We start from the raw sequence: 13,013 nt of genomic DNA on the forward strand, positions 1-13,013 counted from the left end.
CAAAATGGACAGAAACCATTCCCGATAATTATTACTAGTATTATTTCAGCATTTTGAGTATATAATGACAAATTTAAAATTTGAAGGAAATCGTACATTAAGCCTTTAATATCCCTTAGGCCCTAATAAGTTCTCAGATTAATTAGAATTATGCCAAATAGTTGTCAAATAATGAGAACTGAGCCACGAATTTAATACAGACGAAACGATGATAACAAAAATCAATATCGATATTGTTCGTCTACTGAAGACAGCATAAATTCTAGACTATGCCATAGTCGAATTTTGATTTAAAAAAATACATTATTATTATTTAATCATGATGAACGCATTCCGTTGAACTCAAAATTATACTGATGTTTATTAAACATGTTAAAATTAAAGTGTTCAATAATAAAATGGTCATAAAGAGGTTATATAATTAGATGATTAGTGACAATAAAAGTTATTGAATGCAAAATATCTTGTATAATTATAATTTCTCACTTCAATACTAAACAATTATGATTTTGGAATCTACCAGTTAATTGATCGCGAAAGCCCGAGTAAAAAACACTTGGGAAGCTAACAAACAGATGGGAGTATGGTGACTGAAAATATCAGATGTGAAAATCTATCAATTGCACACAAATTAATACAAATCAGCGTTTTATGCTTAATGTAATAGCCAGAGTATATGCAAAATGGGCAAGTGGACTACGGAGAAGTCTACATAAATTCGTGAGCATCCTAGCCGTTGAACTCCATGCCCATCACATACCACACACGGAGCAGGTATTAAATTCAGACTATAGGAAAATGTACATCAGATAATAATTCTATAATTCTATTACTCCAGACTTAACCAAACACCCTCCAAGAATTTCAATATTTGATTTAAAGAAATATTTCGATGGAAGTAATTATGTAGTGAGATGTGTAAGAGAACATTACGCTCAATTACAGCGATCAATTGCACAGGCGACAATGAGTTGAGGGTTATTTGTATTCATGCTGAGGATTACAGGGTGAAACAAAGGTTCAAGTTCGGATATTAATTTTGCCTTAGGTTGTATTTGTTTATACTAGATAATAAATAGGCCTTTCCAGATTACTTAAAAAGGGACGTTTCGTGATTTTAGCATCCTCTTTTTAAGGTACCAGGTATGATTTAAAGGCCCATTCAGTGATTTGTTCATCCTGACGATTGTAAAAATCATCCAAATTCAGATTTTCTGCTAGTGGTTCAGCCGAAAGCTGTGTATTTAAGACAAAATAAGGAAGTTTACATGAATCTGTAATTTATATACTGACAGTATATTTAATTAGCTACGTGTATTTGAACGGGCTTCAACTTTGTCAATACTGCTGTTTTCTTCGTTTTTTGTCCAATTTTCATTTCAAAAATACCAAAAGACAATTTGAATGACGTATCCTTCAGTTTTAAGCAATTTATAAATTTTATATTTTTTTACACTTTCGCTGGATCACTGGATCGCTGAATGGGACTTTAATTGATATCAACAACAACAACAACAACAACAAAACACTTATATCCAAAATTCCAGTTGAGTAATGATTATTTGCAGTGTATGCAATTATGCGTTACTCACAAATTCAACTGGAATTTTGGATATAAGTGTTTTGTTGTTGTTGTTGTTGTTGTTGAACTCAGTGATGATTAAATTGTACTCGCAAACATTTGAGTTCAATTTCACCCATTTTGTTGCTCTGTTCCGCCCTCTTAGTCAACATTGAGTATTTTTTACTTAGAGTGATAAGTCTCTAGCGACAAAACTGTGGGCGGACATAATTCTAAATAATGAACAATTATTCTTGAAATGCAAGAACCTTTAAAGGTGGTGCTACACCCCCTGATAAATTTTGTGACTGATTTTGCATTTTTCTCAAAAAATATCTATACAAACTGGTAACAAAAGTTATGTATAGGGGCAAGGAATCCAATTACTTCACTGAAATTTCAGTGATTCAAGACAAGTGGTTCATTATAGGCCTACCCACGGTATATGTTAAGAAATGAGATACATTCTAGCGGTACCTCCTTTCTTATCATAAATAACGTACCGCTTGTCTTGAGTCACTGAAATTCCAGTATAGTGGATTCCTTGCCCCTATAATATAGGCCTACATAAGTTTTGTTACCAGTGTGTAGTTATTATTTTTTGAGAAAAATTCAAAAATAGTCACAACTTTATCAAGGGTGTAGTACCACCTTAAAATTACATACAATCATCGTTGATTCGAGTCCAGAATGCAGTCTGCCTGAGAGTGAAATGTCAGACATTTTTAGCCTAAGAACCAGGGTTGCAGATGCGGTCCTGTCGTTCACATTAAAAAATTTCTTGATTTTTTTTAAATAATATGAATCACAAAATCGGCAGTCTCAATTGTGAATACCGTGAATATAGGCCCTAGGGCCCACTGTAATAATTAAATTTTCCTATTAGTGATTTTTTATTTGTTTAAAGCTATCGTACGATTTCATCAAATTTTAATGTAATAACGAGGTAAAGTGAAAGAAACATCACAGGGTTTTTTTGGCCGTTGTACGTGGAGTTCTCTGAGCGAATGAATCTATGCAAGAATATTTGTAACCCGGGGTTTCCGGTGGTATACAAAGTCTCAACTATTTTTGAGAAAAGTGGGGGGGGTGAGGCTATGGATCACGAAACGCCCCTTTAACATAAAATTACAATGGGAACATTAACATGCACATGCAGTTAAGTCAGATTAAAAAAAACTCCGGACATAGGCCTACATGCCTGTGCATGGATTTGAACCCTGGACCTTCGGATAGCGAATCAGATGCTCTATAACCATTTTAATGACTTGATAAACATGATAAAGAAATCTCAAGTCTGGTATACTGATAATGGATTTGTTAATTGTGACGTATAGTTAAATGTGTTTGTTTGTTTGTTTGTTTAACCCCATGAGAACTACCTGCCTATTGGTCAAAAAGAAGTTTTCATTATCAATTGGACCAATCAGCAACGTTGTTAGAACAATTTCACCACACACACAAAATTGGGGTGAATTATTTACAAAGCTCCATTCTGATTGATGATTAAAATGAAGATATCATGTAATTGACCAATCAGAGATAATGTTAGATCGACAGGTAGTGCTCAAGAGGTTAAACGGTCGCTCTGTGTGGAGACACACTAGGGTCCTGATGGGAATTAACTGCAGTGTGTAACATTGAAGCAAATCACAATGCTAATCTACTTCCTAGATTTCTAGAATCTAGAAATCTATAAGTAAATAACGCTGTTAGAACACTGGGTAATAAACCGGTTGGGTATAGTTTTTACCCAACATCGGGAAAATTTTACCCAACATCTGGTTATTTTCAGTGTTGGGTAAATTTTTACCCAATATTGGTTAAAAAAACTTTAACCAATCCATGAGGGTTGTTCAAATGGTACCCAATTTTGGTAATTGGTAAAATGTTGCCCAAGTTGGGTAAAAAAACCTTACCCAACCGGTTTTTTACCCAGTGTTATAAGAGTGTAGCATAACTCTTGTGACGAAAGTTGAAAACCCATTTTCTGCTACTATAGTTTACTTTTATTCTTGTGTCGTAAAGACCATTTTCTTACAGAGCAAATAACCAGCAAATGCGTAATTGTATCTTTATTTGCCAAAGCTAACACTTTTATTATTGTTAACCCGGTAAGTACAGACTTAATTCCGAAGTCCTAACCCTGTAACTGTCTTGTTTTACAATGATAACAACCGTTTAGCCCTCCTAATGCGCACTGACAACTCCTGAAATGAACTCTTTACGTCACCGTCTGATTTCCTGTGATTGAAACACGCCAATTGCGAGATATAGGACATTCAGGAATTCATTGGTAATATACGCAAGTCTGTCTAGTAAGCAAATCATTATGTAAATTCATGCAAATTAAGAAGTTGTATTAAGGGGTACTACACCCCTGCCCAATTTTGTGCCTATTTTTGCATTTTTCTCAAAAATTATAGCGCATTCGTGACAAGTAAGATATGTATATTATAGGGGCAAGAACTACAACTACTGCACTGGAAATTTTATTTCAGCACTGACAACAGTTGTGGAGTTACAGTCGAAAATGAGGGAAAACCATTATTTGATCAATAAATCAATAACTGCTTGCCTTGAGTTGCTGAATTTTCAGTGCAGTAGTTGTAGTCCTTGCCCCAATAATATACATATCTTACTTGTCACCAATGTGTTATAATTTTGAGAAAAAAATGCAAAAATAGGCACAAAATTGGCCAGGGGTGTAGTACCCCCTTAAGGTTGGTCTTTGGTCTTAACCCTGGAATTATGGAAACTTTCGGGCCTCATAACCGCTAAATTGTTATTCTAAAGTATATAAAAGTATACATATTTAGAATGGCAAAGACCCAGGCAAAGACTTGATAAATTCATCTGTGAGGTCAAATTTGGGCCAAAATGCTCATTTTATATTTTGAGGGACGAAACTGCGCATCAGCAATGCCCATTGCGCTAGCTCCTTCTCTTAAGCGTAAACTTTAATATACCAAAACACCATCACACAAGCATGGTGTTTAAATCAAATTGGGTGAAAGGCTGTTTGGTATGCTTCCACAAATGAACAAAATAAAAATAACGCATAGAAATTGTAAAATGCCCACACTGCGAGTACAATAAATGGACAATGTTACACACACAGGCACGTCGTTATAGCCTGTAGGCCGAAATTTTTGTTGGTTTCAAATAGTATTTCAAATCTTTGTTGTGTTATATTTTTAAACATAATGTGGTTGCAGCTTTACATACTTTCCCTCCAGTTATATATAATTAGTGCTATTTTTATGCATTCCGTTCAACTTTAATTTTATTAAGCTGTTAGCGTTGTGACTTGCATTTGCACTTGCACTCTCAACCAATCAGTGAGGGCGAAATGTTAAGCGGCATCATTAGACCAAAGAATTCGTTATTTATCCGGGGTGGGGGGGGGGGCACTTAACACAAATTACCATATGGGCTCCCCCGGAAAGACCCCCCTTTTTGGATTTCGCAGCTCCTAAAGACCCCCTATATTTGACCAAAATAGAGCTCCGAAAGACCCTTGATTTTGATCATTTCAGCTCTAAAAGACCCCAAAATTGCTCATTCATCATATATCTGGGGTTTTCAGGCGATTTCCAACCAAAAAGACAAAGACCCTTGATTTTGACTGTTCGCAGCTCCAAAAGTCCCCATTTTACTTGCTTAATGTTGGGTAAATTTACCCAATGTTGGGTATTTTACCCAATGTTAGGTAAATTTACCCAATGTTGGGTATTTTACCCAATGTTAGGTAAATTTACCCAATGTTGGGTATTTTACCCAATGTTAGGTAAATTTACCCAATGTTAGGTAAATTTACCCAATGTTAGGTAAATTTACCCAATGTTAGGTAAATTTACCCAATGTTGGGTATTTTACCCAATGTTAGGTAAATTTACCCAATGTTAGGTAAATTTACCCAATGTTGGGTATTTTACTCAATGTTAGGTAAATTTACCCAATGTTGGGTAAATTTACCCAATGTTGGGTATTTTACCCAATGTTAGGTAAATTTACCCAATGTTGGGCAAAAAGGTTTTTTTACCCAGTGTTCTATCAGTATCATTATTATTATTCAAATCATCGTTATTATCATCATCTATAATACTATATGAGTGTCTTCATCTTTGGTATGCTCGTCATTTTTATCAATATCATCAAAATTACGTTTCTCTTGAGCATAAGCAACTTTTTGCTCACAATTCTACATTTTCTTTATAAAACTTAAAATTACCAGCAAACAAAAGAAACCAACAACATCACAACCCTGCATCACAATAACAACAAAACTGATGAAAACATATATCTTGCTGAACCCAGCACTTTTTTTTTAAATCCACCGAAACACAAAACACTAAACATTTTGATCAACACCTACCATTTGGATTTGTATTTTTGTGTAACTGTGCGCATATATAATGATCCATTCTCTCCACAAACTTTCCCATCACTCTCCATCCAGCAATGAAGGACTGGTAGTTAGGTGGTGGAGTCAATCTCTCGTAGAAATTATACATGGCTTGAACTGCCATCCTCTGTATCTGCCTATCCGATGACATCATTATTGTGTCTGTGCAGGGCTATGATTCCGATATATGACAAACTCCAGTGTAGTGGTAATACGATGAAATGATACCAGTAATAAAAGCATGTAAATCGCTTTTGAACTTATTTCACTGGTGGTGTCTGGTAGCTAGGACTACGAGCTTTTGATTTGCGTATTAAGTCGGGCGGGTGGCTTGGATATACCAGACAGACCGAGATTGTATTAAAGGGCATTTCGTGATCCACAGCCTCATCCCCACTTTTCCCAAAAAAGTTGAGATTTTTACACCACTAGATACCTCTGGCTACATAATGTTTATGTACCAAATATTTCTTGCAGATTAATTCGTTTAGCAAAAATATTGCCAAATTTGAATTTCGTTCTGGTGCACCAGAACGAAATTACAACACATTGTCTATGGAGCATTGTAATACACATAATCATGCATAACTCACAAACGCAAAATCGGAATCAACTAAAATTTTGGAAATAAGCTTTTTTCGTGGATATCTACTGAAAAATGTCATAAAAAGAGGATGCTAGGATCACAAAATCCTCCTTTAAATGCCCCGGGTAAATCAAATTGGTATATAGAAGGAAATATTATTTGCAGCGTGCCCTCTATATTTATTAATCAACGCTGGGTTTGGCAATGAATTTGGAATTAAAGTTGAATTAAAGTATAATTAATTAGTGTATTCATTTTACTGTCTGTCTGTTTCATTTGCTATTTAATGTTCCACATTATGAAGTTCATTTTTTAAACATGCACATGCAGGCGGGGACTGACTGCTGGCCCTACGCTTTGCTTGTCAGAAAATATGGCCTCGAGTCCGAAAAATAAAAGAGCTAGGGTTAGGATTAGGGTTTGGGCTATTGTTGAGGTTTACGTTAGAATTCTATTATAATACTAGCGAACTTTTGGACAGACGACCCTCAGGACTAGCGACCCTTAGGACTAGCGAACCTTAAGACTAGCGACCCTCAGGACTGGCGAACCTTAAGACTAGCGAACCTCAGGACTGGCGACCCTTAGGACTAGCGAACCTCCGGTCTAGCGACCCTTAAGACTCAGGACTGGCGACCCTTAGGAGTGGCAAATTTTCGGACTAGCGACCCTAAGGTCTATCGACCCTTAGGACTAGCGACCCTTGGGACTAGAGCACCTTAGGATTGGCGACCCTTAGGACTAGCGCACCTTAGAACTAGCGACCCTTAGCGCACCTTTGGACTAGCGAACCTTCGGACTGGCAACCCTTAAGATTAGCGACCTTTAGGACAAGCGACCCTTAGGACAAGCGACCCTTAGGACTATCGACCCTTAGGACCATCGACCCTTAGGACTAGCGACCCTTAGGACAAGCGACCCTTAGGACTATCGACCCTTAGGACCATCGACCCTTAGGACTAGCGACCCTTAGGACTAGCGAACCTTAGGACTAGTGCACCTTAGGACTGGCGAACCTTAGGACTAGCGACCCTTAGGACTAGCGACCCTTAGGACTAGCGACCCTTCGGACTAGCGACCCTTACGACTAGCGATCCTTAGGACTAGTGCACCTTAGGACTGGCGAACCTTAGGACTAGCGAACCCTAGGACTAGCGAACCTTTGGACTAGCGACCCTTAAGACTATAGCGACCCTTAGGACTAGCGACCCTTAGGACTAGCGAACCACAGGACTAGCGAACCTTAGGACTAGCGAACCTTACGCCTAGCGAACCTTACGACTAGCGAACCTTAGGACTAGCGACCATTAGGACTAGCGACCCTTACGACTAGCGAACCTTAGGACTAGTGCACCTTAGGACTGGCGAACCTTAGTATTAGCGACCCTTAGGACTAGCGACCCTTAGGACTAGCGAGGACTAGCGACCCTTCGGACTAGCGACCCTTACGACTAGCGATCCTTAGGACTAGTGCACCTTAGGACTGGCGAACCTTAGGACTAGCGAACCCTAGGACTAGCGAACCTTTGGACTAGCGACCCTTAAGACTATAGCGACAAGCGAACCTTCGGACTAGCGAACCCTTGGACTAGCGAACCTTGGGACTAGCGAACCTTACGCCTAGCGAACCTTACGACTAGCGAACCTTGGGACTAGCGACCCTTGGGACTAGCGAACCTTAGGACTAGCGAACCTTAGGACTAGCGACCCTTAGGACTAGCGAACCTTTGGACTAGCGACCCTTACGACTAGCGATCCTTAGGACTATAGTGCACCTTAGGACTGGCGAACCTTGGGACTAGCGGACCCTAGGACTAGCGAACCTTAGGACTAGCAAACCTTAGGACTAGCGAACCTTGGGACTAGCGAACCTTGGGACTAGCGACCCTTAGGACTTGCGAACCTTTGGACTAGCGACCCTTACGACTAGTGATCCTTAGGACTATAGTGCACCTTAGGACTGGCGAACCTTAGGACTAGCGGACCCTAGGACTAGCGAACCTTTGGACTAGCGAACCTTAAGACTAGCGACCCTTAGGACTAGCGAACCTTAGGACTAGCGACCCTTAGGACTAGCGAACCTTAGGACTAGCGACCCTTAAAGGTCAGGTATATTGCTCGGACATCATATCATTGGCAAGCTAATATTATGAGGACAATGAAAATGACTCTTTTTTTGAGAAAATACGAGCGTAAGACGTTTAAAATTGATATTCCGCAAAAACCAACTTAAGCGACGAGTTCCTTCGAACGAGACAGATTTGACCTAGAAAAAAGATGACGTCATGAAATGACTGTGCCTGAGGGACTATAAACATTCTCAATGCACAGAACGTATACTGTTGTTGTTCACAGAAAAAACCTCTGAATTAAGTATTACAAATTTAATGTTTTTTAAACATATGGATTACATCAGCCGCTTCTTTTTTTTAATATATATATTTGTAAATTATAATATTACAATTCATGTATATCAATATCATATAAACCGTGTTAAGTCCACAAACTCATGCAGTTATTATAGTTTCATACAATAGCGAGAACCAATCAGAGCAAGCGTTAAAAAAATCCAAACCATGCATTGATTGTGTCTAATTGCACTCCGCGTACTACGCGCAATGTTTTGCGCGAGTTCGCGTCGCGTAGGATTGATTCATTTTTCGGGCAGGTTGATGCATTTATATTTGGTTCTATTTTCCAATATTTTTAGTGATAATTTTGTTATAAAAAGAGTAAAAATCACGTGTTTTTTTCTCCTCCTGTTTGAAATAGGTTAATGAACTCGTATTACTTATTGCTCGAGAAATTAGACAAAATAATGCACTTGCGCTGATGTTGATGCGTCTAATTAGACGCATCAACATCAGCGCGCGTGCATTATTTTGTCTAATTTCTCTCCCAACAAGTAATACGCGTTCATTAACCTATTATTCAGTTGGATGCATTACAAAGCAAACGCATAGTAACAATACTGTGTGAGGCTTTGTTTCCGAAATGAGAGCAATAGTCTCCATATTGTTATGCAGCATTGTTATGGTAAATAATAGTACAACTCATTGTTGCTAATGTCAAACTTGTCAAAGTGATTGTGAGTGTGTCACACAAGTAAAATCTTCATTATATGGACCACATTGAAGTCAAAGCAATTATCTATCCTATCCTGTATCGTTTTATGGATAAAATTGACTCAAAATGTTATTGATGATATTATTGCTATCTATAACATCAGTTTTGTCTTTTCAACGGGAAAAATCCGATGGAAAATAAAGTTTTTAGGGGCTAGCTATAATATTGAACAATATATCCCATATTTTGACATGCACTTATAGAAAATAAATAAATTATTGTCTTACTTTATAAATTATAAATACTATAAAATGACACATAACTAAAGTGAGGCCACTTTCTATCTTTTTATTCGATTCATAAAATTACATTCAACAAAATGATTGAAGACTGAGAAAACACACAATGCAGACTATTACAGAATGGAGTAGGTAAGATGCCATGTCCATAGCTTTGCAGGAGTTTCGGACTAACAATCAACACATTCAAAAAATACAGTTTAAAAGTGAAGATTGTAGTGAATGATCAGTCCTTTATCATGTGCGTGCCACTATCTACTTTGTAGTAAACTATACATTGCGAAATAATATAAAATCATTTTAAAATAAAATGTGCATGTAAGTTGAGTTTACATAGCGAATTAACTAACAACTGCAGTGTATTTCTTGATTTTAATAATAAGCATGGGTAAAAAGCAGTAAAGACAAAATTACAGAACAATTTGGAGTAATGAATTAAAGAGTTGACAGGAGTTATAGGAGTTAATGTTTTTTCTGTTTCAGTGTGCATGTTCTCACCATTCATGGTTTGGTGGACTGTCATGTAACATGGATGTAAGCGTGCTCCTAAAAAAAATGCCTTTCACGGTGACCCAAACTATTTACAAGACCTCTTCTGCATTGAGGCTGGCCTTCCCTTTTAAAGGGAATTTTTATTCAGGAGAAATACGCATAAAAAAATTGCAACGAGTGTCAACTTGTGATGTAATAATTATTCTCTTCAAATAGAGATAAACTTGTTTTTGCAATAGACCTGCCCTTTAAGACTAGCGACCCTTGGGACTAGCGAGCCTTAGGACTACGCGACAGCCCTTTTCACCCCGAGCATGGGCCAAAATTGTGTAAAATGCAAATTTTTTGTCCCAATAAAGCCTTTTTTGGAAGCTCGGAGACTTTACATGTAGTGTTTCTCTTAGTCCGAATAATCAGTGCCAGAACAAAATATACATTTAATACTGACATGACATGATCGTGATCTGGGTCTGAAACTCTGAACTGTTTCCATTCGAAATCTTGATGGCATATTGGACAAAAGAAGCACATGGTTATAATTCTACTTCACAGCCATTGATAATAACGCTATTTGTATTTGAACAAAACAAAAAACAAACAACGAATCAAAAATCCAAACAATATAGACCATTGTTTCAACCATGCATGTTCAACCAAAATAGGCCAAATATAGGTTTACAGGTTTGGGGGACATCGACAGTCTACAACCTGCTATGACATTTGTCGTCTTTAAGGTTAGTAATTATTTTAAACTGTTGTGATTTGGTAGTTCACAGCATCTTACGAATGGTAGTAAGCTTTGGCAAAAACTGCATTGCTCAATTCATAGCGAGCGTGTAGAAGAATTAAAATATCACAGATATACTTTTATAAGTGCTGCGGTTCTTGAGTTACGTTGTAAAGAGGGCTGAAACAACAACACTTTTGTAAAACGTACATAACTCATTAACAACAATAAATTAAGCAAGTTTGCAAAGTATACGATTTTGAGAATGGACTTTTTCAAAACATCAAGGTGTTAATTTTCAATAATATATTGATCTAGATAATGAAAATCGATTTTTAGGTTGCTTCGACCAACAATACCTCGTCTACCCTTAATAATTATATTACAATCCTAACATATCTATAGGCCTACGTATAACTATCAAATCAATTCTATTTTTGATCATATATGAATCATACCAACCTTTTCAATTATGCTTCTGCTGTTGATAATAATTATGATCGTTTATATTGTAGGTTTGAAGTTCGGCATACAAAAAAAATGAATCGTGAAGTGAGAAATGGAATCTAGTAATTCTAATGGGCATATCCATTTATCATTCACGCTCCCCTTGTGGAGGATTTTGGAAATATATTCAACAGGGGAGTATGAATTTTAAATGGAATCAAGACAATAAGCAGCTCCATTTGAACTTCATACACCCTCTGAGAAAAATTCAACCTGAATCTACGACAGAGGGAGGGCGAGTTTCAAATAGAGTTGCTTTATGCGCTAATTCTATTTGAAATTCATACTCCCCTTAGTCCGAATAAGCTTGAATAATCAGTCACAAAACAAAATATTCATTTCACTGACATGACTCCCCCTGTGGACGATATTTCTAAAATCTTCCACAGGGGGAATGTGGACTTTAATGCTCTGCGTGCTAGTCATGCGCTTCAACGGAAAAAGTTGAAGTTCTGAGATATTTTCTCAAAATATCAAGAGCTATCTTAAGATCTACTGTACCAATACTAGGCTTGTTTGTACTCATTTTAATGTATTTGTCATGCTGATTCTAAATATGGTCATGAAAAGTTACATTTCTGAAATATTTGAATTTTGATTTTTTTTAAAAAACATGTCGTCTGCAGTCGACACTCGCGTGAAGAGAGTTAAATGGAATAGCACATTACAGGTTTGAAGTTCGGCATATACAAAAATGAATCGTGAAGTGAAAATGTAATCTATCTGGCAATTCTAATTGATGGTAGGCCTATATACTTTAGTAATTCATTTCCTTCATAGACATCCTTGAGGCAACTTACCATTGGGGTTTGTATTTTTCTGCAATTGTGTGCCAACATAATGATCCAATGTGTCCACAAATTTACCCAGTTGTCTCCAACCCGCTAAGAATGAGGGATAGTTCGATGCTGGTGTTATCGTCTCATAGAAATTGAACACAACTAACCAAGCGTTGTTGTTGATGGATAACATGATGATGAAATCGTAAAGATGCGCTGGTATCGAAGATGTTGTAGGCCCTATGTGATATTCAAAGAGGACGCGACAAAATACTGTTTCGTCAAACGTTTAGGGTGGATTTCTCAAACGCTAGGTTTGTTTATGGCTCAATTATGCAAAACATTACATATATACGACCTTTAATTCTGTTTGTTTTGTCATTCGATTGAATACAAACATCCTTGAAACTGGGCCCGTAGCCAGATTTTTTTTTGTGGGAGGAGGGGTGTTTCCAAAATGTGGACCTTTTTCCCGGGCCTTTTTCCAAAATAAATTAGCTTATATATGCAGCAAGTGGACTTAACCCTGAACATTACTTTTGTAAGACTATTTTGAACAGATTAACATGAAAAGGTAGTCCCTTTGTT

The 13,013-nt window shown here is 37.2% G+C and overlaps 1 protein-coding gene across 2 annotated transcripts in view; it reads right to left on the bottom strand.

Annotated features, from left to right (window-relative positions):
• Positions 1-12,682, bottom strand: part of LOC140165838 (uncharacterized) — a 42,285-nt gene extending 29,603 nt beyond the window's left edge. Inside the window, exon 1 of one of the 2 annotated variants that reach the window (XM_072189161.1) lies at positions 12,447-12,682. In XM_072189161.1, coding sequence (XP_072045262.1) covers positions 12,447-12,618 — 172 coding nt within the window. In that variant the 5' untranslated portion in view covers positions 12,619-12,682. Of the gene's footprint in view, positions 1-5,939; positions 6,197-12,446 lie in introns of those variants that run through there. The other variant, XM_072189160.1, reaches the window with a different exon arrangement.
• Between the last annotated feature and the right edge of the window lie 331 nt (positions 12,683-13,013).

This window comes from Amphiura filiformis, chromosome 12, assembly GCF_039555335.1.
Source record: "Amphiura filiformis chromosome 12, Afil_fr2py, whole genome shotgun sequence".
In the NCBI taxonomy this organism is placed as follows: domain Eukaryota; kingdom Metazoa; phylum Echinodermata; class Ophiuroidea; order Amphilepidida; family Amphiuridae; genus Amphiura; species Amphiura filiformis.